Source organism: Hetaerina americana, unplaced genomic scaffold (assembly GCF_022747635.1).
Source record: "Hetaerina americana unplaced genomic scaffold, ioHetAmer1.1.p SCAF_76, whole genome shotgun sequence".
Classification (NCBI taxonomy): Eukaryota; Metazoa; Arthropoda; class Insecta; order Odonata; family Calopterygidae; genus Hetaerina; species Hetaerina americana.
Genome location: NW_027287383.1, coordinates 1,674,881 through 1,702,416, shown reverse-complemented (window position 1 = coordinate 1,702,416; position 27,536 = coordinate 1,674,881). Strand labels below are relative to the sequence as shown.

At 35.3% G+C, this 27,536-nt stretch overlaps 2 protein-coding genes across 5 annotated transcripts; one reads left to right on the top strand and one right to left on the bottom strand.

The window, feature by feature from the left end:
• The first annotated feature begins 9,488 nt into the window (after positions 1 to 9,488).
• On the top strand, positions 9,489 to 16,776 carry LOC139697439 (putative gamma-glutamylcyclotransferase CG2811). Of its 3 annotated transcripts, none has more exons than XM_071596157.1 (4): positions 9,489 to 9,892; positions 10,530 to 10,786; positions 15,035 to 15,107; positions 16,103 to 16,776. In XM_071596157.1, exons 1-3 carry the CDS (start codon positions 9,707 to 9,709, stop codon positions 15,063 to 15,065), a joined length of 474 nt encoding a protein of 157 aa, XP_071452258.1. In that variant the 5' UTR covers positions 9,489 to 9,706; the 3' UTR covers positions 15,066 to 15,107; positions 16,103 to 16,776. The 3 variants fall into 3 exon arrangements, with proteins under 3 accessions (XP_071452258.1, XP_071452257.1, XP_071452256.1); XM_071596156.1 differs by having other exon boundaries at positions 15,877 to 16,776; XM_071596155.1 differs by lacking the exons at positions 15,035 to 15,107; positions 16,103 to 16,776 and having other exon boundaries at positions 10,530 to 11,318.
• On the bottom strand, positions 16,205 to 18,551 carry LOC139697438 (protein CDV3 homolog). Of its 2 annotated transcripts, none has more exons than XM_071596153.1 (4): positions 18,234 to 18,551; positions 17,751 to 17,991; positions 17,305 to 17,518; positions 16,205 to 16,358 (listed from the first exon to the last, which is right to left on the bottom strand). In XM_071596153.1, the coding sequence occupies exons 1-4, from the start codon at positions 18,435 to 18,437 to the stop codon at positions 16,205 to 16,207; spliced, it is 813 nt and encodes a 270-aa protein (XP_071452254.1). In that variant the 5' UTR covers positions 18,438 to 18,551. The 2 variants fall into 2 exon arrangements, with proteins under 2 accessions (XP_071452254.1, XP_071452255.1); XM_071596154.1 differs by having other exon boundaries at positions 16,205 to 16,355.
• Between the last annotated feature and the right edge of the window lie 8,985 nt (positions 18,552 to 27,536).

The following is a 27,536-nucleotide window of genomic DNA, read 5'->3' as shown; positions in this document are numbered from 1 at the left end:
TGTGGGTGCAGGAGGATGGTAAAAGGCTTAGACTTTTGAGTGTCACTGTGATGTGTGTGATGTTGCCCTTCAACGTGAGACGATTCAATCGGCTTGACTCAAAGGGACACCCTGTTGGTGCTAAAAGAAGCCACCAATCACTTCTCTATAGTCACCATCACCTAGCCAACACAAGGAAGGTGATGAACCCACAATAATGGATACTTGAATCCTTTTTATCTTGATGAATGAAAATTAGTTTCGAGATTTTTAGTGTGTGTTTGTGAGTGTGCATGTTGTCTTATGTTTTGTCAGCCTCCCCAAGCTGGCATGTTTTTATGAGTTAGGGATGGACAACTATCACAGCATTTGAATGAGCCATCGCAAGTGTGTAGAGTTCCTTTTGACTGGAAAATTTACATTAGCTTGGTGATTGTGATGTGAGATGCTGTTCATTTGAATGAGAATGGCATTTTTGTCCACATGAGCAGTGTGCTCTTTGCTGCATATCATGTCTTAATTACATTCAAATGCTTCTTTACCTTTTCCATGGTGCATCCATTTCAACTCTTATTTCATTGACTTCATCTTGCACCTCCAGAAATAGGTACTGTGACTTTCTGGTGGTCACTCATGACAGAAGTATTCTATGTTAGTCATTATTTTGTCTATGAAAAATGATCCACAGGCAGAACCAGGTTATATCATTTTGAATTGTTAATTACTGTCAGGGTTTGATTTTTGATAAATTTATTCTTTGATGTAGACCACCCTTGAATCTGAGAAAACACAGCAAAACAATATATATTGGTGTCCTTCTTGGTGGCGTGAGGTATGGTACTTTTTCATGAAAGTCACTTGAGTTGATTTTGTTTGATAGATTGTCTGATCAAAAGTCTTCCCAATTACATAATTAGTTCTCTATTGTCACCAGGAAGGGTAAGTCCATTTCATTGGGAAAGAGTGATGCTGTGCACTAAACAGATGAGTGGTTCAATTAGAATCATAATTGCGGAGTGAAATGGTACACCTTTGGGTATATTTAAATATTTCAGAAATTTAATTAATAAATGATTGATTATGTAGTCACCACGTGAAACGGACATGCTAAGTTGGGCCTTCTGTTTTAGGTTAATAGACAGTGATGTTTGTTTTGATGCAAAAGAAATTTATGTTAATGTACAAATATTTTATCTCTGTTAGGAACAAAATTAACTAAGTCTCAGATTTATATTTGAAGTGAAAATTCTTCTAAATATGTAAAAGAGGTTTTTAAACTTTCAAATCTAGAATGTTGTACCGATTTTTCTACTTGTTTTTGTATACTGCAGAAATTTATATATATTGGCACATGCTGGCTACTGTTATTTTTGAAATCTTATGGTACATAATCAAAATCACTAGCATTATTGCCCAGTTGGGACTTATTTTCTTAAATTAAAATCAGTTAAGTGTTAGATTAACCAAGTAGTGGCACAAGAATATTCATTGATAATCTATAGAATTTTAATTGGTGTAAGTGAAGAATGGCAATCATTTGTTATGAGTGATTTCATAAAACCAAACTTTAATAGGTTCAAGATAAAGCTGATATGCTAATCACAGAATGAGATCATATTTTCTCTCATTTGAAAATGAGGACTTAAATTGTCATTTATGGCCATTTAAATGAAATTTGTGCATACATGTATCACGCCATGCATGTACGCTTTAATCCATGCAGGAGTGTGCAGGTAATAAAAAAAATAGCATTTACTGCAAGTGAAATCTGAATTTGCAGAATGCAAATGACAAGTTACTGATTTTCTCTGAAGTACAATCTACTCTAACAGAGTTAACTCATAGCATTTTTTATTTTTAATGTGCCAAAATTCATCCATGGTAGGATCTTTCACGAAGCTGATCTTATATTATCGAAAGGTTGAATTTTATTGGAGTTTTAATGGGGTGCTACCATATTTAATGAAAGTTGGAAGGTAAAAAAGCATTCACGTAGAGCTTTTGTTTCTAGTTATAATATTCAAATGGTAAATCCTATGGAAAAACATTGTAAAAAATTGATGATGTTATTTTCTTAAGCATAACTACTGCAACTTGGCCAACAATGAATTTCCATGGACTAGTTTGCTTAGAAATATTTATTACAGAAGATGTTGGTTGATAGAGAATTTAAAGCCAAAAAAATTAATGCTTTAGTTTGGGATCATTCATTTGTAATTCAGAATATGTTAAATAATATTTTTGTAGCTAATGGTTGCAAGGAAGTGTAAACATTAGTGGATCAAAAAATGAGCCAGTCAGTGTTAACATTTTTCTATTGCCAAGCATATTTTTACTATCCCACATACTCAATGTTTCCAATACTAAAACTATTGAAAAATGTCAGTTGTTGTTGGCGGGTAAAACTGGCTGTGCCAGCATGCATTGCAATTATTGGGAAGCAACTGTGGAATTTTAGGAATCATTAAATTTATGTGTCAAAAAGCTTACCACTGACCAGTAAACAAAAAGCTTACCCCTGAGCAGTGAACAAAAAGCTGTAATTAATTCTACAGCAATTAAGTACATTTCAGTGACCTCACATTTTTCAGATATTTTATGATTTGAGAGATTCCAAGCCCCACACCCTCTTTCCTATATTCAATGGTCTCTTGCGAATGCATGACATAAAAAATGTTTAAATGACATATGGATGTGGTCCCAAAGAAACCTATGGAATTGTTTTTATTTACTGCTAAAACTCTTGCCGTGCCAGTGATACTAAAATCTCTTAGAACTCCTATTCCAATGCAGCTCTTTGTGTATTTGAAACTGTGCTTTGTAACATGATGGCTTTACCATCTCAAGTACCTACTTTAGTAATGAGATTTGCCATGGCAAAGCCTAAGTGTTTGTAACAGGAAAATTAAAATGTAGTCTTACAAGCATATACACCAAAATTCAATTAGCGTGCTTCTTGGGATGATTGCTTCTAATGGATATACATTATTACAGCACCAAAAATATTGTAGTTTGATATTGTGATGGACAAGATAAAATGCATACAGTGATGCTCCTGAAATTATAGGTGGCCATTAATTCTTTGTGAGTAACCTAATCATGTCCAGCTTCCTATATCCACCCCCTCTGTATTTCTCTCATGCCCTCTTCACCCCCTGACTGTACTGGGGACCTCAATTTCTAATACATTAAATATCAGCCACTAAACTATGTACAAAATTCAGGTGTGCCAAGTATTTTGGTGTTTTAATTTGATGTTTACCTTTGGTGCCATTATTCTCACTTTTGCCAGGTTTTATTTAATGACTTCAAAAGAAGAAGCTATCCCATTCTTTAAATGTATATGAAACCATTGGGCCACTGTGTTAAATTGTGCTAATTCATCATCACAATTGATGTGAGAGTAATTCTTTTTTAAATCTTCATTTGCTTCCGCATTTTAAAATCATTTCTAACATCATATTGGTGAATTGAACCTTGTTGCATGTTGTTATATTAGTTCCACTTTGTGATTTCCCCTCACATTTAATATTTTCCTCCTTGAGTTAGCATCATTATTGTTTATTTTTAATACCGAACAATGATCTTACCTCTATTACAAGACTGGTTGTGTCACATGTAACTCTAAGGATGTGAGACTAATATTTCTTTTCTAAAATTAAACATGACCATGCATTTAAATCTCATTGATCAAGTTATAATTGTCAGGGAGATCATTTTATTCTCTAAATGAATAACATGTGGAAATCATTTGATCATGAGTGGTTTTAAAATGATATTAGTCTGATGAGCTTGTTTTGCTTTGATCTGATAGGATTTCATTTTTTTGAATAAGAGGTATAACACTGAAAGTTCTGAAAAAAATTATGAATTTTTGCTGCCTTAGATACTTCTTAGGTTCTGACTCGGCAAATCTTGTCGTTTGTTATTGGTTTCTTTTTAAGTACATACTGTGTGTGAAGTAATATTTCTTAACTGATTTGAAGTGATCAATTGTCCATAATTGCTCCTCTCTATCTAACATTTTATTGCAATATTTGCAGTTACTGAAATACTCTTGAAAATAATGAAAATACATGCTTGTACATTTTATCAAGTAAATTTTTAACATTTTATTGGCCATACTTCATTTTTGAAAACTTGTAATTAATGATGTAAATATGTGATGCCTGGTATTTTAAATTTTTTTGCAAAAGAGTATAAATATGATTAAGGTATCCTACAAAGTTCATTGCAAAAATAAGGTAGAATCAAAATTTTTTTACAAGCAAGTAGAATTTACAGTATTTTTTTACATGTTGCATGCATATTAAAGCATGCTAGTATTATATGCAAATAATTTTCGATATTTGAAATCACATTACGTGCTTAACTGGAATGCACTCTTGCAGTTTGCTCAGTGTTGTTTAAATATTTCTGTACTTGGGCTAAAAAAAAATGATTGCTCGATTTGAACTTCTTTCTATACCCCATTTTATTTGTCTTTTCCCTTTCCCTCTGCCATCATTCGTATTGTAACTGTCATGCTTTTTGTCAGGATTGTCCACTCTTTCTCTTAGTCCTCTCATTTTTCTTGTTTGATGATATAATTGGTGATAGCTTCATGGGGCTACAGCTGATATTCTGAATGAGATTGTGACCGCACAGTATGAAGTTATGGTGACCTTGGGACTCATTTCTTAAAGCTACAAGTTCTTTAAAAATAATTGCCAATGGAATGTAAACATGCTCACCCCATTTACTGGTAAAAGTAGACATGAAAGATATTTTCAATGGGAAGTTTTGTCTAAACCAATGAAACAAACTTTTAGCATTAAGAAATAAGCCCTGGCTGCTATTTTGATGTGTTGTGTAGTAGCAGGGTTGTAAAGATTACTTTAAAAATGTAAGTAATTACTGATTTTAAACATCAAGTAATCGTAATTACTTAATTAATAAATTATCTTTATAGTCTAGTAATCAATTACTTTTCCATAAAATTATGGAATAAATCAATAAGTTGAAGCAAAGTTATTTGTTTATAGAAATTGTTGTTATTGTTTTATAGAAAAGGCAATTGAATTCGGCTCAAATGCAATTTATCACAATAATGTATTGAACAATAAATGGGTATTACATTATATTTATATAGATACACACACATGTACATATACACTTGTATTTTATCTTCTTAGTGGACTCACGTTTAAGTTAACTGCATATATTCAACCCTTTCATTCATCACTATGTTGGAGAAGACATGAATGACATATTGAACAATCTTGTCTAGCGGTTAAGTACAATCGGCCTTGAATTTAGGGCCTCAATGGGTGTATCTATTTATTCACCATCATGTGTCATATGTGTTAACTGAGAGATAATCGTGAAAACAAAATCCAAATGAGCAAAATTTCCTAAGTACTTATTAATTTATCATGATTACTGCAAACATGATACATATTATCTTATTTTGCCATTGTCAGGATTAACTAACCAGATTTTGCAATCTGATTACAGCCCTGGTTTTTAGTATTTTAAAATAATGTGATGAGGGTCATTGTTATGGTATATCAAGATGTCACAAACTCATTCAAAATAGTCATTTAAATGAAAATACTTTGTCTGCCTTTATCAACAAAATGTTCAAAGATCCTGAGGCCAGTTAGATGTGAAATTACTTGCCACTGAAATTTGGTACACCAGAGAATAACAGAGAGCAGGAGTGTTGAATATCATCTTTGATTAGCCAAATTAATATGGTGATTTTAAAGTCCAGTAGGTGAAATTTATCCCATTTTTTTCAATGTGGCGTTGTGGTGTTTCAGTGATATATGTTAGCTCTCTGTACTCTCTTGTTTTATGGAACAATGGCTTACCAAAATTGTTTAATTATAACCCTTTCTTACCTACAGGTACATCAAATGTGCATTAAGTAAATGAAGTTGTTTAAGAAATGTAATTATGATGTTAAGTTATAATGTATGATATCAGTCAGTCTTCTAATGAATGAAATAGGTGCCTATGTTGTTAGAATCTTTTGTTGCTGAATAAGAACAACTTGTATTGACATGGGTCCATCATCATCAGAATGAATCCGGCAAAAGTGAATTCTTTTAATTTGATGGGAAGTTGAGATAAATTTAACAAAATTACTTAGGACATTTTGCCACAGAATTTATTACTTAACTGAACATGTAAGTCATGCTTCACTGAGTGCACAGAATATCAAATTTTTTAAACTATTTCAGATGATTTTTATATAAATATTATTTATTTATTTAATGTTTATGCTCAATAAATGCTGCCAAATCTGTGTCCCAGAACTTTAAAAAAGGAAATTCCACCACAAATGTCTACTTCCAGGCTAAATTTTTGAGAAATGTTATTTGTTGAAAATTGGGCAGTTCTTGGATTATTCATAGTTTCTGTCATTAATCAGAGTCCCCTTTGAAAAGTTAGGTTAATTCCTAAAGCCAATAATAAGAAACTTAGAAGGCTCCAATAACGTTATTTTGGTCAGCCGGTGACCATCAACAGGTAGAGTAAGGGCTTGACAGCAAGTAGACGTCAGTATGATAGTACTGTTTGCTGTTGAGTAAGTAATGATTTTGGGTGGGGAGAGGAGAAGTGAGGTGTAGCAATGCGGGGGAGGGAGAGTTGGGAGGGGGTGCAATTGTTATAAATGTCTGTTGGTGTATTTCAAATATTAATTTGTTTTAAATCTTGTAACGATTGGATAAGTGTGCTGTTTATGATGCCTGGCTCTTTTGAGTCCCCTTTATTTGTGAGAAAGATGATGGAATGAGAGGCTCAACTGCTATTTGAAATTACCTACCTTGGGGATCTTATCTGGTTCATTGCTCAGGTTTTCTTATCACCACCCTTGAGATGTATGCATCGTTTAAGGCAAAAAAATATCTAATTATAACCACTTCATTTATTTATTTACATAAACTGTTTTTGCTGCTTGTCAGAGACCCCAGGTGCTTGAGTTCTTTGCCACTGTCCAACATTTTGGTTTCACATTTTTCTGGCTACAAGGCTTTTTCAAAGCTATCAAACAATAGAATTGGTATGGTATCATCTTGTCTAAACATTAGTCACTCTTAGTAATTTTCCCGGTATTCCCATTAGCAGCTTTAACCAGTTCCCATGGGCATAGTAGTCTAGTGGGTAGAGTGCTGGCCAGATAGCCCAGGGATTTAGTTTGTACCCTGCAGTTTCTTCACATGAAATATTTACTTTTTCTTTTACTATTTCATCGCAAATGACCTCATCTCTTGGCCACCTTACCTAAAATCACTGTTTGATTGATAAAACCACTGATGGAGCTATTCCCTGCCTGTACCTTGCCCAAACCAGTGTATGGTTGGAACCATTGTATGGACCTCTGCACCTGCTCACATTTAGCATGCCCTGTGTACGTTCCAAGTCAATATGTAAGTGGTTTATTTGATTTCTTGTGACACCAGGGACAACCATGTTGTCTTCTTGTTGGTCTTTCTTGGGAGTTATGTGCATTTTCTACCAGTGAAGGGTTTCATTTTGTGTGACAAGTCGACCCCGAGAATTATACTGTAAGTATTACTCATGTTGTGGGTTGCGGTAGTCCATAGGTAGAGCATTGGACTACTGACTGGATGGCCCAGGTTCGATTCCTGGACAAACTTCTCTGGGCATCTCTCTGGGATTTTTCGGGTGCCAGAACTTCCAGGGAAACCATATCCGGCACGGAAAGGATCTGGCCCCCCTACCCTGATGTGTAAATTTCACACACCGTCTGGCTTGGTACTGGGTGAACTCTACCAAATCGACCTTCGGGTTGATTACTGTGTTCATGGTTATCTCTCATGTTGAGAAACCCTGAATGGGCAAGAACTTGGCAAATAGACCTGAACCATATATACTCCCATGGAACAGCAGGAAAAGTCATGGCAAGGGGCAGCAAAGAAAGGATGGAAATTGAATGTTTATGAAAGAGGTTTAAAAATTAAAGAATTGACATTACATCACAAGAGGACATAGATGCATAAAATTAAGCATTTTCATAGAATAAAAAATATGCTTCACAGTGGTGAAGGATCATAATAGCATTGATACAGGACTCACACCATAAGAGGGAGTTGAGAATCAAAGGAATGATTGTAAATATTATATCTATATCTGTGCATGCATACAAAGATGGTAATCTAGCAAATTAAGCTGGATGTAAACAGAGGATATGGTATGACAGAATATCATGAAAATTTAAAAATAATATTTGAAGATTAAAATGCCAAACTAGGTAAGGATGAGTGCAGATGAGGTATTGACAGAGAAACCACAATAAGATGATTGGGACATAAGAATGTTAGATTTTTCCATGGGCAAAACATTTTAGGTCGACAAGGGGGTAAATCAGTTGAAAAAATTATATAAATCCCTGTGTGTTTTTGTGCATGTACTTTCCACAAAAAAGAATGCATTGAAAAACCTCATTTTAATTATTGTAGGTTGGCAAATATATTTTGTAATTTTAATAACTTTCCATGCAGCTGAAAGGGAGGAGGACCTAGTAATTGGAAGAACTATTGGCTCATTGCTACAGCAAGAAGGCTTTTAATCCACAATAATTTAATTCAAATAGGGTTCTTTCTCCTACATTTTGACTGTGAGTATTGCAAACTATTCTCATTGGCAAGAGAAAATGGAAATTCTTACTTTTCCACTAAGCTGGTCAATATTTCTAGAAAATATGATCGACTAAATTTTGCCGATTGTGGGTAAGTAGGCATTTTTTCATAGTTCAAATCTCGATTTAATGTTGAGCTTTTTTGACATTAATTCTTATAATTTTACCCATTCGTTCATAAAGCAGCTTTATCATTTAAATTAATACTTAAGTGATATACAACTAATGCTTGCTCATTTACTGTATATTTAAGAGATTGTAACCGTCATTCCATTGAAATATAATGCTATTTTTGTTCTTATTTCCCATTATACACGAAGCAGTATTGTATACGTTCGGTAAATGAATTTTACTACCCATTGTAATCATATGACTGAAATTGATGTTTAACAAAAATATTATAGAAGAGCAAGTAGTGATTGATTTTGTAAGCTGTCGAGATTCGTCAATCTCTACCTACGTGGCATTCATGTTAGGAAATTTTAAGTGTGTAGTCTTGGCAACTTTATGGCTGCTGCACAGCTTCAGCTGACCACTTAAATTCTATTGCGGCAGAGTGCCATGCCTTGATTCCCCTGCAAATACCAATTATTGATAATGGTGAATTGTCATTCATGTGACTTAAAATACACCCGCGGTGATGGGATATAGCAATCATATATACATTACACAATCTCTTGACTGTAGATTACAGGACTTGAGAATAATAAAGAAAACAGTTGGGTGGGATAGATAACAAACTACGTAGTTGTGCTAGCAGTTTGTTAAAGATATAAGAGAAGTAAATGCCCAAGATATGACCTTCCATTTGTAAGATGTTGTCAGCAATGGAGCCGGGGAGTGACGTCACGTTAGTAGGTCTCGCCAATTTTCCCTATGCGCTAACCTAGTATTTCTTTCTCTCTCTTTTAATTCGCTGATATCCAGAACCAACTCCCCATTGCTGGTGGTCATATGATCATTCCGAAGCCTTATGTAAGGTCGGTGTACTCGTATGACACGGCCATACTAGTTTCATAATGTCCCTGCAGTTTCGAGACGGTTCTATTGTTTGAATGACATGCAAACTTTTCTAAAATGACTCATTACGTTTTCGTCTATGGAACTCTGAAATCTGGGGAGCCGAACCATGATTGGATTTCTGACGTAAGAAATGGGAAAGGGACGTTCCGGGGCAATGGAACAACAATAACGAAGTATCCACTGATAATTGGAACAAGATACAACATTCCATTCCTACTTTATAAGCCCGGTTATGGTCACGTAAGTTACCCATTCATAGCTGCAATAGCAATATTGCAATCAATGTCTAGTCAACTTTCGTGAAACAGTATAAATTGTAGCCAAGGGAAAGCAGTCTATACAGATGTGAAGGTGCGCCCATTGGACTGAAATATTTTCTTGCGTTCAAAATTATTTCTTTCGAGGGAAAACATTCTTCAGTGTCAACATAATCTGGTTGATTAAAAGTGATGGTCAGTTTTCATACAAATAACGTTGTACGCACGACTAATATGAAAATATTAATTTGTTAATACCGTTACGCATCTGTTCTGTGCCTTGCAAATAACCGCAATTTTTCAAAACCGAAATTCATGCGTCTGGTAGATTTATTTGTATATTTACCTCCCGCACACAAATTCGTGCGTACCGTATTTCATGTGCGATTTAATTACCAGATCAAATGTCATGTAATGGGAAGGTTTTTAATTCGAGTAGAAACTTATGAGCAAAAGATGGTAACACAATGAAGACTTTGGCCGAACAGATATTTTTTGGAACATTTCATTTTGAATGCACAGTTTCCCCCCGTGATCATAAGTTCAGTCAAAAGTGATCATTTTAAAACCTGCAGTCACTCAATAACTATACACTTGAGAAGTTATATACTTTCTTACAGAATGTGTTGGGTGAAATTTACGAAGTTGATCAACCCATGCTCGAGAAACTCGATGAATTGGAAGACCATCCCAACTTCTATCAACGTCGAATAGACGAGATTGAGGTAGTAAACAGTGACTTCCATGGAGAAACTGCTCGATCAACTTTCCAATGCTGGGTGTATTTCTTAAAAAAATTTCGAGCAGATTTACTTAATCTGCCCATGCTTCAGTGTTACCAATCCAAAGGAGACCATGGATTACCTTATTGTGAAAGGTACCTCAGAGATCCCAATATTTCAGTTAAATATGAGGTTTTATTAAATGAGTAGTGAACCATCTGCATTGGGTTAGAAACCAATTGATTCGTATAATCATATAGGCAACTCCTACGTCTAACTTTTGATAAATTGTTTACAATATTCAATTTTAAATAATGCAATGTATTCAATAATTTTGTGGTATAAGCAATTTGTCAAGTAGTATTGTTCCAACTTGATTTGTCAATACCTGCAAGGAAATGAGGATCAGATAGTGATGAATTGTCCATAATTCAACTAATTCATTTTTGTGATTCACTAATTTAAAATGGATTTTATGAGCTCATTTTAATGGCTGGAATCCTGTAGTAAAACTATGTGTATACAGGGATTAAAATTCCATGTGCCTTAGTTGTAGAATCACCTAAATGTTCATCAAAAGATTTCATTCAAAAAGCCTTTAAAATGCTGAATTCATTGGACTTTCATCTTTGTATTCATAGCAAGACAAAACAAGAGGTATGAGGAATAATTAATTATACCCGGCTATGAGTGTCACTTATTTCAGACTTCAAAAATCATTATCCCAATCCCCACCCTGAAATCTCCATTAAAAACACCTTGAATGAACCATTTCTAATACATTTACTCTTTAAGTGAATATATTTATATAAAATATAATTTGATAGCATTGAGTGAAAATCAAAGCTTATTTCACCAAATTTAAAAGTAATTTTGGTAATTAATATTAAGTATCTACCTCAGAGAAAAACAAATTACTCATTCCTTCATCTGTGAGGGAAAACAAATTCTTCCACATTTTTCTTCACCCTGATAACCCCTTCTCAGATTAGATAAGTGTGATAATGTGAAGACAAGCATGATTACTTGGGGATGATTGGAAACCAGCAGTCAAGAATCAAGTTTTTCATTTATTTTGCCATAATTGAAAAATCAGCCAAGTTATTACAATTTGTTTTCCTTTATAGAATACTACACTTTAAGTGCCTTCTTTTGTTTAAGAGAATAAACCAACAAAGAAGAACAGAATAAAATCAAATAAAATATTTGCATTAATTTTTCTTGAGTTCCGTTCGCATTGCGTGGCTGACTTTTAGCCCATGCTAGTAGGCCTGCCATCTAAAATATGCTGACACTAGTCTGTCAGTAAAGCATCATTGCCTTAGCTTACTATTGGCATGGCAATTCAAGTTTTGTGGACCAAAATTATTATTTCAGTAATCACAATTAATATTACATGGGTCAAGTTTACCAGAGAGAAGGAAATTAATAAATATTACAAGCAAATTAAAAAATTCCACAACCCTCAAGTCTGCATGTACCTCTATCCTGTCTCAAATCTTATACCATGTCAGTTATACTCATATTTTCTTATGGGGCATGGGTAATTAATGAATTAAAAACCTGTACTGAATATAAACCCATTGTAAGGTCATCATTTTAGGTAAGCTTTGATGAAATAAGAATGCAGATCTAGTCAAGGAATAGCTTAAATTTCAATTTCCTATCCATCTTGAATTAGTACTAGGGCATATTCCAAATCGCTCAAAATCATGTGTCTGTAGTATTACTGTGCAGCAGCCAATTTATACTTCTCACACCACTTCGTGAATGGCCTTGTACCCATTTGGTGACCATTGGTATGCAAGAGTGGGTGACCTTTTCAGTGCAGCCACCATGTGCAATAACAAAGCCAGACAAATGCAGTGGGCATCCCAAACTACTAGCTCAAAAATATTTCACTCCTCCATGATTCCACCCTGGTATGAGAGGCAAGATCAGCCTTGCATATTTCAAGTTACTAGGCCACCTATGCAGCTCCAACGTTATCACAGATAACTTCTAAGGACAAAGTCCAGTCGATTAATTCACCTAGTAGGGTGCTACATGGAAGTCAAAGTGCTATGAGAGTATTACTTTTCCAGGAGAAATTTATAAATTTAATACATATTTAAAAGGAAAACTATTACCGCTAGCATCTCTTGGAAATTAAAGCACAACGGATGCAAATATGAACACTAGAAGTAGTTGCTATTAATAATCCACAGCTTTGATGCTATCATACATCTGTATTTATGCCCCAAGCACAATCTTCTGAATCAAAGAACCTCAGATGTTATCATTAGTATTCCAATTAATAATGGAGTGGCACTCCCAGATAGGAAATAGGCTGCTGACATCATCCTTACTGCCAAGTTCTATTGAGAAGTTATTTCTCCAAATGGGAAATCGAAGCTCTAAGTTGTTCACAGTTATGAAGAATATTTCAAGATATATTTCCCTTTTTATCCAATCTTATCAAATTTTATCATTTAATCAACAATACTCATTGAGCAGTACGACATAGTCAATGGCTAAATGTTAATTCTATAAATAAATCTCCAGAAATTTAGGCTTAACGACAATTACAAAATGCTAACCCAGATTTTTTTCAGATTCCTCCATAGTCAATAATGATTATTCTAAGCAATATATGTTTTGGCAAAAAAAGCATAGGGTATAGTTTAGTTCCTTTTCACTTGGCTCGTTGCTGGCAAAGCATGCCAACTTGCCATAATATATACTGACACGACATCATTTGCTCCAAGACTTCTCGCAATTTAAATCTGCAACTGTGTGAGGAATTACCACAGGGAAAAATCTTACCGTAAGAAAAGCACAGGACTACTTTTGGGAATACTGTAGCGGCTTAGTAAGTTCAATACCTACCAACAGGAATATTATCCCCTTAAATTTCTGACTCCTATAACGATTATCATTAGTGATGCAAATAAAACAATTGATTCCGTCATAATTTGCTCATTTCTGAAGTATATTCAACATTGTTTCATACATGAGGTTAAGATAAAGACTCATCTGCTTTGAGTAACAGGACAAAAGGAGAATCATTATCAGGATATAACAAACAAATCTGGGCTGCTTCTCCTGCACCACCAGAAGATATAATTCATGTTTCTGCACATTTTCAACCAAATTTTGTTATTTCCATAATTTAGAACATACAACTTTGGGATGTTTCAGTTCTCTTGTTACACTTAATTGGAAAATGGACATGATCTTCATACCACAGTGGCCTCGACTATTTAGCTAATTACTGAAAATTTGCATGTTTACACACCACCTCATAAAGAAAAACTTCGTCCAAATCCAACTTCTTTCCCAATGGTTTAACAAGAAGTTCAGTGGCATTTAGGGATATTTTCCTAAGCTTGAATTTTCCGCTTACTATAGTTTATTAGGGATTCATACTACCATAGTTTTTGCAGTGGAATTAATCTATGCCAAAATAAGTTTTCAAAAATTTCATTCCGATTTCCACTACTCAGGCAAGATCCTGATTTACAGATTAATTTTAATGGTTAGAACTCTAACAAATGGGTTGAGTGAATCTGCTGGCGATTTCACTATGTATTTCATAACTCTTAACAATTGGAAATTATCTGCAAATTTTCTCTAACTACGACGTATATTTGAGAATTTTCAGAAAGAAATGCAAATCAGTCAGTGACCAAAGCATTTCACATATCCATAAGTAAGCCTTTAGAACAATGGCCAAGTTATGCTACAATTCTTAACGGAAGATACAACATGTAAACGTTTCTGAAATGTAAATTACTGTGATATGCACAAAACTGAAATGGTATTTGAAAATTTTTTCTCAAGAGTTATAAAAAAAATTACTACATGACCACGACAAAATTTCCATTTCCTTACTTCTAGACAAACGTAGTTGTGGAGTTTACCCTGCCAAGAATTTACAAACTTAAAAAGACTGATACCAGGAATCAACCCAAAGGTTGGTTTCATAGGCGACATCTGAGCCCACATAATACTAAGGCCAACAGCATGTGAAATCAGGGTAGGATGGCCAGTTCTTTCCCCTGTGCCACCTGTGATTCCTCAGTCGGAACCGAGACCTGAAAAATCACATAGGTTGGGTATTTTTATCTTTTTATCATTCAAGCACAAAGAGGGAACCACTAGAAGATAAATTACTTAGCCCTGTCAGGAATAAAGCGCATTACCTGGATTAATCATTGAATTCCGGATTATGCAATCCAAAATAATTGTTTTTCGATATCAGGGTTGGTACAGGGGTAAAGGGTTAATTGCAATATTTCCTTAAAAATGTTTAGGATTACTCAATGAAGTACACCATTTACGCCTCATTAATTATATTAAACAAATTACAGATAACATTTTATGGGATATTTATCTCAATGAAACCAATATTTTATTCACAGTAATAATGAAGCCACACCTGATGACCTCTAAGGACTTAGCCTTTTAACAGCCACCAAGGAGCTATGCAAATGTGTAAGTTATATGTTACTGACATTCATAGAGTGAATTTTGATTTCATTTATTTAAATACCTCGTCACTTCTATATTACTCCCTTTAATTATAAATAGAAAATTCCTATCAACCATAGCACAATTAGCTTATGCACCTTGGCAGCAATTCAAATAATTCTGCCCAAGCATCCCTTACCTTGAAAAATATATGGCCTCTTCAGCTTTAACGCCAAATCAAAAACAAAGGAGAGTACATTTGGAACAACAAACCATTACCTACAATGCTCAATAACCGAGCAGTACTGAGCCAATTGACTCAAAAAGTTGCAACAGTGCAAAAACTAGGACACTGCCGCCTCCATTCTTCAATTTTATTGTTATTCAAGTCCTGGGATGGCACACAGGATAAAAAGAACTCTCTCTTAGATTCATTTCTGGGGTATCTATAAGCAATGAAAGGAGAAATATCTTTGACGGTTTATAATATTACGCTCATAACAAGGACTTCCAGTGATTGATTGAAAAATAAATTGAAGCATTTTCATTGTACACACGCGCGCGCACACACACTCCGTTCAAAATTAAAATAGACTGCATGTAGTCCAGCACTTTCTCCATTTTATATGCTCCCTCTACCAGCATTATAAACGAAATTAATTGGATAACTTTAATAACCACTCTTCAAAATATTGATTACTATCACTCGGTATCATTTCCGTGAGAACTTGAAGCGATTTGATGTTACTTCAAACTTTTACGACTAATAATTTCAATCCTATTTTCACAACAGCCATTTGAGGGGACTTCATAGATGATGCACAATGGCAATGGTCATTCAGCAAAAGAAGCGTGCCTGTTACACCAATGCTAGCTTCAATGGTAACCACAAACTCTTCAGGTTGCATGTTTACGATGCATTCACCGACCACAAGTCTTGGTGGAACCTCCAGGGTCATCTCCTCTTCCTGATGGGACACTGGTACTTCCGTGGTGATCCACTTCTTTCCCTTTTCCAGTGCACAGATCCGGCCTACTTCACCCACCTCCTCCTCCCTGAACTGCCCATCCGATGGATCAGACTCCCTCATAAGGCCACAGTGCACAAACTGCTGCCGTCATCAGCTCTGGTCTAGTGCTCCATACTTATTGCCAAGAGGTAGACGTGAACCATTACCACGGCCCAGGTCAGAGGAAATACCACTTCCGGGTCCTCGGCTGGAGTGTGACTTACTGTTGCGCACCTCTTCAAACCCTCGTTCATTGTCACGTCTACTGAAAAACGAGGATTAAACATTTTTGTGAGAATAATAACTCCCTCTTCAATTGATTTCTACAACCAAAAGGAGAAATCAAACACAAATGGACATAATGACATTTGCCATACACCACTTTTTCTTGTTTCACACATTTGGAAAATTGACTTCATTATTATATTTAAATGTTCATAGGGTTAAATTGTCACGATTAAGCCAATATACAGAGATGGAGTTTAATGAAGAGTTTCAAGAAAAACTGAACTGCTCTTGGATAAATGAGTACATAGCCCAATGATGTGTCTGTGAAAAGATGTATCTCTCAATAGCATATAACATAGTATCCATTCATGAAGCATTAATTGGACTGTTAATATGGAATGTTCTCCTGTGCACTGATCTATTAATAATTCCGATTAATAAAGCATAATATTTCACTTTATTGCATTATGAATTCAAATTTTCATCACACCAAGACCATTGCACAAAAATTAAGACTTTAACAATAAAATTCAAAACTATTCTGTTAACTCAATCTCGAGTAATAGTATGACTCAAAGTCAGGATAGAACTTCGTAGAAGAAATATGGTAACTTAGCAATTTAATCTACAGCTAGGAAATGAAAATTTTCAATATGAGATTTGAAATTAAAAGTAACAATTTTGAAAGGGTTTAAATACAAAGGTGACCTGGAACGGTATTTGCTCCCCATGCCTTTAAAGCACTCGAAACAAGCAGCAAAAACTGATCAATGCCACTTCTTGATCCGTGTAACCCAATATTTGACAAAAATGTACATTTACGAATCAAAATACAGGACACATTGATAAACCGGAATATTTATCCCATTTTTGAGGAAGAGTAGAAATTCGTATTCTCCATTTCCACAAAAATGGAAATAACTCCATTAAATAATACAGGTGAACTAAGGTAAGAGCATTTCCATTTCTATAATAAAACCAACCTTTTGCCCCATGCTCCTGCAGGCTCAGCAGTCTTTGACGCCGATAACGTTGGAAAATATTCTTCACTATTTATATCTGGAGCTGTTTTAGTTTTAGCTCTCATTCTCAAGGGAGCCAAAGGTTGCTGTGCATGCCGAAGATGAGGTGCTCTGTAAGTGCTACCACCAGTTTCCCCAGGACCAGCTGGTTTTTCATCTTTTTTGTCTTCATTACCTGGTAGCAAGGGTAAAATATTAGAACCTGGAGAGTACGAGCAATAAATTAAGACCATTCTATATTAATGAGAGTAATTGAATTAGATCGGCCGGTAAGGATTTACTACGCTGATGACCTTGCAAGCAGAATATAAAGCACCGATCAAAGCAAGGTCTATGCTAAGCAATACTCTCATATCATGGAAGAAATAACACATCAAAAACGGCCACGTTAATAAAACTAATATTACTCTTATCATCTTCTTTCTCTTCTTCAACTGGTTCTTCCTCTTTTTCTGGCTGTGGCATTTTCCAGGGTCCAGCGGGAACCTTCTTGCGCATAACCTTCTCTCCAGCTTCATTTTCATGCTCCTCCTCCTCTTCATCGTCCTCTCCTTCTTCTTCAGGATCACTAAGCTGAAGGTTTTGAATTTTCAATCCTGAGTAATCCTTTTTTTCTTCCTCAAATTCCTTCCACTCGTCATCCTCTTGCTGGAAACAAGACAAGATTATCATCAACACGCTCATTTGGTTAAATCTTAGAAGCTTCAATTAATCTAATCTGCATGCCCATAGGTTGATGAGAGTATCTTAAAATTTCCATTGAGACTATTTAACCCTGACTATAGTACACAGCTGTTAATCATTAAGCACTATGGCAGCAGACTTCATTTTCCCCAATATGGCGGTTAATAAATCATATAACTTTAATGCGAAAACGAAAAGCCTCTTACTTGCTGTTGCTGTTGTACAGGTTCATCACTTTCTTGTCCAGGAGTCGATACGGGAATGGATTGCTTCTCTTTTTCTTTCTTGGTATCCTTGGTTTTCTTCCCTGTTTCTTCTAACTTCTTGGCGATTTCGTCGGCGGTGGTAAATTTTTTCCCTTTAGCTTTCCGTTTATCCTTCTTTGCAAAGAAATCATCTAGATCTGCCATAGTTAATCCTTCAATGTAGTAATAAATTTGAATCGAAGAATAATCAAGTTACAGACAAAAAATTATTAGATGTATGACTTAGAGACCACCACATGGGTACGATTCTACAATCACTTTAATGTCACATCCGGCACATTTATTGGGAGGCTTTTGAACGACTTTAATAAAATGAACCTCTCTTTATATTTCTTTTTATTAATTTTAAATCGTATTTATGAAGTTTACGGAACTTTCGTGCACTCTTAATTTTTTTCAGTTATATACTTGATTAGGCGTAACTAGTTAGCGGTAAAATAATGATAATATTCATTTGCGAATTTAAATTCTTCTAATTATGTTCATGGGGTATACAAATTGGAAAGGAAAGCAGTGTATTAACAGCAGGTTTTAATAAACTTCCGTAAACCTCAATTTTACATCTACCTTTTAAATGTAATATTGTATTGCCCTATGGTTATCATTAAGAATAGGTCAAAATGTAGCAACGTCACATTAGGTAAAATCACTTGACTGCCCTTGAAGATATTCCGTTAATGGTTTTAAAATGTTATGACTTTAAAATTTATATACCGTTAAATATGGACAACAATGATTGTACAGATAACTCTATTTTGATTTTCGGCGTAACAAACCATATTTGTAAATTTTGGTAAGAAACGTAAATAAGTGGGTTGTGACGTTAATGAGTGACTGCTAGATTTATTATTTGTTGGCCCATCCAATTGTAATTGTAAATATTGGATGCTCTCGCTTCAGTGATGAGTATTTTGCCGTGCCTTCAGGCAATTTTCCGTGGAAATCGAATTAATAAACGGAAGTATGTAGGTAATTGTCGGAACGGAAGAAACATTAAATGCATGGTAGAAGGTTATTATTCATCGATGTAATTAACTCTGCGGGTTAAGGCCTCTGTAATGATGCTAATATCCATCGATATATTGTTGTAAACTTGGTGCCAATATTCATTCCGCTCATGAACTTGGTCAGTGACCACCGAAAATAGAAAAGTGAATTTATTTTATTATTCTTTGTTTGATGCAACCCTATTACATCAAAACCCTTACATGTCGCTGCATTGGTATTGTGTCTTTCAGCGTAAGCCAGATTCTTTTGATAAATTATCCCTACTTCTGCATTGACCGTATTATCCGATTGAAACCTCTGCGCTGCCTCCTAGTTATTTTTTGTTACCAGAAATTATTTCAGAACTTGGGTACCGTATTGTGAATGATTAAGAGTCTATAGAATCGGCCACTATGTATACATAATGAGCGTGTTCTCTGCAAGTGCTGATTTGCTCTCCTTTATTCATGTCTCTATAAAAATTATTTTTCTATCATTTCTGTTTAGGTGCGAATGTAATAGGATGGAAAATAACTGTATCTTGTACGGGAAAACGAAGAAACGGCCCACCGGGTGGAATCCGAAGATTATTCAAAATGGTTGCAGGTCCAAAACATTTTTTTAACATTTCCTATCAAAATTTTCCATGTATAATAACTGGTAGATTTAAACTATTAATATAGGAGAATAATGCAACTGCGAGGTTATGCTCCAGCAAAGTATACTGTGTGCATTGGAAGTTATGAGTAGGACATTTTGTTTTTATTATCAAACAACATTGGTCTGAACTGATGGATTACTGTGATGCCCTTATAGACTATCATTAAAACTTATAAATAGCTCAGTAAACTAAAATGGAGTCGTGCAGTGGTAGACTAAGATTTTTCTCCTCCTGCAACTCTTTGCTTTCCACGAAGTTGATCAGTTTTATGTCAGACATTTGGGAAACGTTTGTCTCCTGAGACCCCATTTTGACTGCAATCAAAAGGTCCCTGGGTATTTTGAGTGTGGTGTCTGGCCGGGCATAATTTAGCAATTTGACTCTTCAATCTTTTGCCTCTCAGAATGTAGTTTTAATGAATTAAAAAAATCGAACATGACTCCATACCACAGAAATTTAATAAGTCTTTGGATTGATTTACAGTCCTCGATTAATGTCGTAGTTTCTGCTTTATGCTATGAACACAACCTCTTCCATAAACCATTGAAAGTTATGTATGTTGTTTTTTCATCAACATCTTGCCTCCCAACTTTGTCCATCTTGCTTGCAGTACACCCTATTTTGTTTTACTTTGACAGGCTGACACATTATGCCATCTTTATTATTAGTCTTAGGCTCACAAATAACAAGACATAATACAGAGCAGTATATTGATGGAAAAGACATGTAACTTCCTTCATTATTCCAGCTCTGAAGCCAGATTGGCATAAAAACTTAGTGCATGTTTTGCTGATACCCTGAGGTCTTGATTCAACACTCACTTCTGTTATCATACTTTTATGTTTCACCAGTAGACTTTTGTTAGATTATTTTTGCTTTCTTGCCTAACGGTAACTGCAGCAACTTCTTTTATCCTTGTCCTTCATCTTCCCACTTCTGAGCCTGGAACTAAAAGAATGTTGCTTGTGGATTTTCTTTCTCAAGAACATTCAGAGATGACATTAATCACTCTTCTGCCATCTGGAAGGGTTAAGGCCTGAAGATGTAGCTTCATAAAAATGGTTCAAAACAGTCCTGAAATGGCAGAGGTGCTTACGCTTCTAAATAAAAAAATAGGCTGATCGTTTTTCACGTTTTATAAAAATTAACATTTATTGATATTATTTTCCCTTATAATGGTAAGGGTTTGATGAGGTTTTCTTGGGTCTTCCACCGGGCCAGGGGTTCCATATTGGCTGATGTTTCGATGCCCGGCTTGTGCATTGTCCTCGGGGTAGATGAAGGTCTGTAAAGTACTATAAATATTCTGTAGTTAATACATATGTACATATCCTTCTAGGAGATGAGGAATATGGTTGTGCAGTGGCTCCTCATGGAAAAATTCCTCCAAATTATGCCTGAAACATTAAATGAGCTGTTTACTTTCCTTTCTCCTTGATGACATGTTTTTTCTTCAGAGATGGCACAATATAAAATTTTTGATGGAGTACTCCCAGTCTTTGGTGATTCATCCCAGAGTTAGCATTACATTTTCAGTTTTTGTTCTTATTTTTGTTCTACAAGTTAATTGGTGCTTCAGGAAAAAAATGATTATAACCAAAACTCATATTTTAACAAATGAACCATATTGAGTTATCAAATATAAGTGAAGAAACCCACTGCAATGATATTGGAGAATTTCTTTCAATTTTACCCATAAGGTGAGAATTGTTGAGGGCATGTTTTGCAAGATATCTTTGTTTGAGTTTTGGCATTTGCTTTTATTTATTTATTTTGCATTAGTCCGAAAGCAGCACTTCGACCCTGTATCGGACTTTGAACATTGATGTATCATTTTGACAGTTACACCAAAGCCCTAGTTGGAGGAAAAACCACCTAGGCGGGAATAAAACCAGCGACCTCGGGGTTAGCAGACGAGGATGTTGCCCCACTGCCACCTGGGCCGATAAAAGCATATGAATGGACTATTTCCATCAGTTTAACCAAATATAAAGTAATGAAGAGAACATGATGTCAGTATTATATTTTCATGTCTGTTTATAAATTCATTATATCTGCAAATATTATTGAAACACTTATCAATTGTTCAGTGAGAAGGGAGAATGTTCTGTGGTGGATGATATAAGGCAATATTAATTTTAGAATATCTCTGTAGTGCATTGGAGATCACATGAGCAATTTGTAATATGGTGCAGTCTCTTCACACATTCATAAGCCTTCATTTGAATTCAAAATTTACCAAATGTTGAGTTATGCATTTGAAGTGATTGTTTGTGTCAGAGTTTAGTTATTAAATTTTAATGTTTTTAGTACACTGAGCATTGAAAGTATCTTAATTTTCATGGCTTTATTTTGGATGGTCCTCTACGATTATCTCCACCCTGGACTTCAAAAGTAATTACTGCTGACAGAAGTTTCATTTACACTACTTTTTTTCCATATAAATTAAACCCTTTGACTGACATTTAGGTTATCCAGAATTTTTCCCTTTGCCTCCTTAACAATATTCCAGCTTCTAAAACAGCATTCCACTGCCCCTATCTACTTTTCCTTTGAATTTCCTAGTATGCTTTGCTCTCTTCCTGTGACCCACTAACACTTGTTTTACTGTTTAATGTCAATCATGCCTAGGTGTGATAATATTCTTGCTACTTCTTAACAGTATTGTTCATGGTAACTGTAATGGTTATCCTAAAATATTTCAGTCTGCATTTCAAATAGTGCTGAGAAAATCAACTTTAAGTGTTGAGGAAAGAATTATAAATACTCTGTGAATCTTCAAGTTTTTATTAAAGTTGATTTATTTCCGTCAATGATAACCTACTTAAATCTCAATTTTTATTGCCCTACAAGTAAGGATTAAGTGGAGTTAAATAAGTAAGTCTTATGGATACTCATAATTTCCCTTCTGAATATCCAGTAGTGAGAGAGATCCATTTTGGCAAAGTGTCTAATGCCATGGCCTACATGCCTGGACTATCAAGGAGTAACACTGACTACAACATACTACTCAATGATTTCATGCTTGGTAGAACTTGTAATCATTGCCTGTTTTGCTTTAAGAACAGGCCAAAGATAAAGCAGCTCTGTGTTACCATCCAGGTGAGTGCTAACAGATATTTGGCTACATATTCAAAACATAGTTGTTACTGATTACCTGCAATCCATGGCTAATGAAGATCATTTTGATGATCTTTGGCATTTCAAATTTTCATCACAGCTTATGACTATTAATGTTTCAGAATTAATACTTAATAATATTATTAGGAATTTCAGTAAATTACTATAAATCGCTATTACCTGCATCAGCAGATCGGTGTTAGTCATAATATATAATCAAGCAATTATAATTTTCCTGAATATCTTCATTGTAGATTTGTGTAAAAAAATCTAGCAATGAATGTAACACGCTCTTCTTCCTTCCAAAACAAGTTAGACCAAGGAAAATTGTAGTTTAGTTAAGTGTGTGAGTGATGACTAGTGGAACTTAAGGAAAAACAACAATATTTACCTTGGCTTTTTAATGATTTTGGGGATAAAACAATGGTAAATAAGAAAAATAAAGTCTTGATTAAAAATCCTAAGTATTATATCTAGTAAATATATTTTATTTCAAATAGATTTCTTGAAATGCAATGCCTGTTATTAGTTGTTATCAAAATTTCTAAATAACAAAGAAATAAATAAAGTTATATGAAATTTTTGCTGTTAAATACTAGCCAACTTCCACAACGACTGAGGAAATAGTATGTTATGACCAAGGTCTACATTAATAGTCTCATCTGGTAGTCTTTTAAACAGTCTTTTACTTCTGAAGTCCATGTGATTTCTGATGTAACATATTTGCTGACTGAGAGATGATATGGGTCTGAGGAACAACACCACCCAATTTCTGTTGAATGCCTTCTTAATTTTTTAAAAAGATACTAATATTTGCAAGTATTTTAAAGAAATCCAACTGATGGAACAATATGTATTCCAACACAATGGACCTATAATACCAAATACCTTCAACCTGTAAATTACTTTCAATGAATGTGGTCTCTCATACTGTATTGATGAACCTGGAAGGACACTACATGATGGCAGCCCTCAAACTGAACGGGGTTGCATTAATTAAGTGAACCTCTCACAAATCTACGTTTTCTTTCAATATATACTGCTAAGTAAGATTATTCAGTCTCCCATGTCTCAACACCATTGATATACTTTGATGTTTTTAAAATTCAGGCCCTTAAATTAGTCCAAAAAATGGGCCCCTCATTTTATAGTCCCCATTTTTCTCAGGAGGAAGTCCTTACCTTTTCAACTTACTTCCCTCATAGAAACCCTTTTATATGTCAAACTCTAAAGCTCTATTGACCACCATTAGGGAAGCACTACAATATAGAAATCATTGAAACACTAGAATACATCATCCACACTGGTGCTCTAGTCCACATGATGGGATCTGGATGATGCAGTGGCAAATGTACAGGCTTCCCACCATGAGGGCCTGTTCAAATCCTGGAGGCAATGAATATTTTTCAGCAGTATCCAGATCCCTACTTGAGGCGCTTTATGAAGAGCACTTTGAGTGAGTGTGCCGTCTGTCGGATGGGACGTTAAACTGCAGACCCCTTGGTTCCTTCCGACAAGAGTAGGCTAATGCCGATGCCGGGTTCCTCTCCACCCTTCCTTTCCCATCCATCCCTAATGGTGCAAATTACCTCACCTGTTGGTCTCCTCCCATAAAAAACTAATAACTCTAGTCCACTTGACCAAACCAGATTTATTATGCTTTCCAATGATGACCGAGTGAAAAAAGCAGCACATATGAGTTCTCTAATCTGCAATATTGACTGGCATGAGGTAAATTTATCCTAATGTGAAGAAGTCATTACCTTTCTGTAAGAACTTCAAAATATTTTATGTGCCTAAGTGTTGGCACTGGACTACTGACTGGAGGGTTCTGGGTTCAATTCCCAGGCAAGGCACTCGGGGCACCTGCAGCTCCGCCCAAGCTATGTGATTTTTCGAGTACCAGATCTTCCTGGGAAACCATAACCGGCACAGGGAAAGGAACTAGCCCCCCTACTCTGATGTGTGAATTTCACACGCCGTCGGGCTTAGTACTGGGTGAACTCTACCATCACCTACCAAACCGACCTTTGGGTTCATTACTGTGTTTATGGTTATTTAAGTGTTGGCACATTAATATATTGAGCATTAGTGTATAAATATTGGTTCTAAACTCCATTCCTTCTCTTAATTGTAATTTTGAAACAGGTAAAATCGATGACACTTGGAAAATACTAAACTTAGATGAGGAAGTAGCAAGTTCCTGGCTTCCTCAAAATTTAGCAGAGTCCAAACATACATTTGAGTTTGTTAAATGGAGCTGTCATTGTAGTAGAGTCAGTTTGCACATATCATCAATGTAGACATAGTATCAGTTCTTGGATGTTTGGTAAAGCACATCAGCTACAGCTTTGAAAGTGTAGGACAGCACAGGCAGGCAGACATGATCGTAACAGGTGTTGATCAATCCAAGGTGTGGTTTTCAGCAGCTATCCCGTTACTTTCCAGTTTCTTCTCTCCTTTGTAGCTCCTTGTGTTGTCATCCTCAACCTGCTTCTTTTAATTTATGCTTGGTTTTCCACTGTAATTCTCCCCCTAACATTTCATTCTGATATGATCCTCGCTAAACTGTCTTGCCTGAGGATATGTCCTATAAGTTTCCCTCACCTTTGTCTGCCTTTGATTTCTCTTTTCACACTCTTTCATTATATCTGGTCCACGCTTATTTGTGAGTTAGCCTACTTCTCTTTGTCAACAAATGCTGATGAATTGAGACTTAAGCTTCTAGGTATGATTCTGGATACTTGATTTGAATGCTCACCTTAATTTGGATTGTAACTTGGTCATTAATAAGATTCTAGAATTGGACGTTTTATTTTTATGGAGATGGGAATGGTTTTTTAAGTTAATGAGAAAATAGTGCCACCCAGTATTGTTCTAGGAACTGGAGATGGAGACTCTGGGTCAATACCTCTCCTATCTTATGCATGATACTTGGTCAATCATAGAGGAGGCTTATGTTGGGCAACTGGGAGGAGTTCTCCATTGCATTACTAAATAAGAGCAGTGGGTGTACTGGAGGGAGTAATTGTTTACACCATGGACACCACTTATTCCATCATCTGAGTGCTCCTTTCACTTGAAGAGGCTGCAGGTATTCCTCAAGTTTTACTTTGCAAGCACCAATAAGTCTCAGGAGCAGTCACTGAAGATGGTAAAGATTGACTCATGGAGGTCTCTCTCTATCTCATGCACAATTCTATGTGGCCTGCTCCAAGTAAGTTCACCCTGAAATTTAGTGATCCTAACTCCTTAGGGGGGAAACCACCAGATGGTGAGAATTTTTATCTAGAAAAGTTACATATCCATGAACATCACATTGCAACAACAAATATCTGATTATATGAAGAGATTCATGAAACTGTATTGGGTGAGATGGATAATGAGGCATACATGCTATAATATTATTTTTCAATTGTTGGCACATCTTGAATCCTGAAACTAGTGTGGGGAAAGTCAGTAGCAACAGCCATCAATAATACATCTGACAAACTAAATCTATTTGTAAATGTTATTATTCATCTGGTAAATGATTTGATCAAGAAGTCCACAATAAGAACCAACTAATGGCTTGACTGACTCCCCAAGAAAGGATTTGGAGCTTAAACCTTTGACCCCTCCTACCAACTGCTAAACTTATCTTGGCTCTTATTGCATTCATCAGGGTCCTGATAAACCCCTTGGGGCCTGTCAGGTAGCACCATTTAACACTTTGTTCTCATTCAAGCATATCTTTAGTTCATCATTGTTCACCAGTTATTAGGTAGTCTCTCAATCACTCATCAAGTACACCTGTCACAAGTCAGTCTCTTTTAAACACTAAGCCAGCAAAACAGTATGTTTTCATTAATCATTGCTTTATGGCTGTGATTTGGATGAAATATTTAAAAAAGTAAGGAAATGATAAACCATAATTTCATGTATAAGATTTTTATAAGTATTCTTCTTAATTCCTCTACCAACTGTGACGATATGGTTATGTGAGTGTGGATATTAAGGAAAATTATAGAGAAGAGGACCAGATTTCTCATTTTACCCGTGAAATTCATACAGTTTTACAAAACGGTTATATATTAACTATTATGAATATAATTGAGTATCGGGAATTGCTTTAGGGAAACATGGGTGTATAATTTTCTGGTTAAAAATTTCCTCTCATTCTGTTTAAGTTTGACTATATTCGCGTTCATTTAAGCGAATTAAATTTCCCTCCTACTATTTCGAATTAAATTTCCCTCCTATTGGCTAGTGAAAATGAAATATGGCGGAGAAAATTTTCTCAATCGAAATTATGCTTTTGTGAAAAACTGGTGAGGAAGGAAGACAATCGTATGATTAACTAAATAATTGATGAAATACTTCTTTTTATGATTTTAAATGAGTTTCATTTGATTTTCAATTATTTCGTGACGATAAATGTGTTTGTTATGGCCTCCGCGTCGCTGGGGATTCTGGGTCTCGGTCTGTCACAGCGG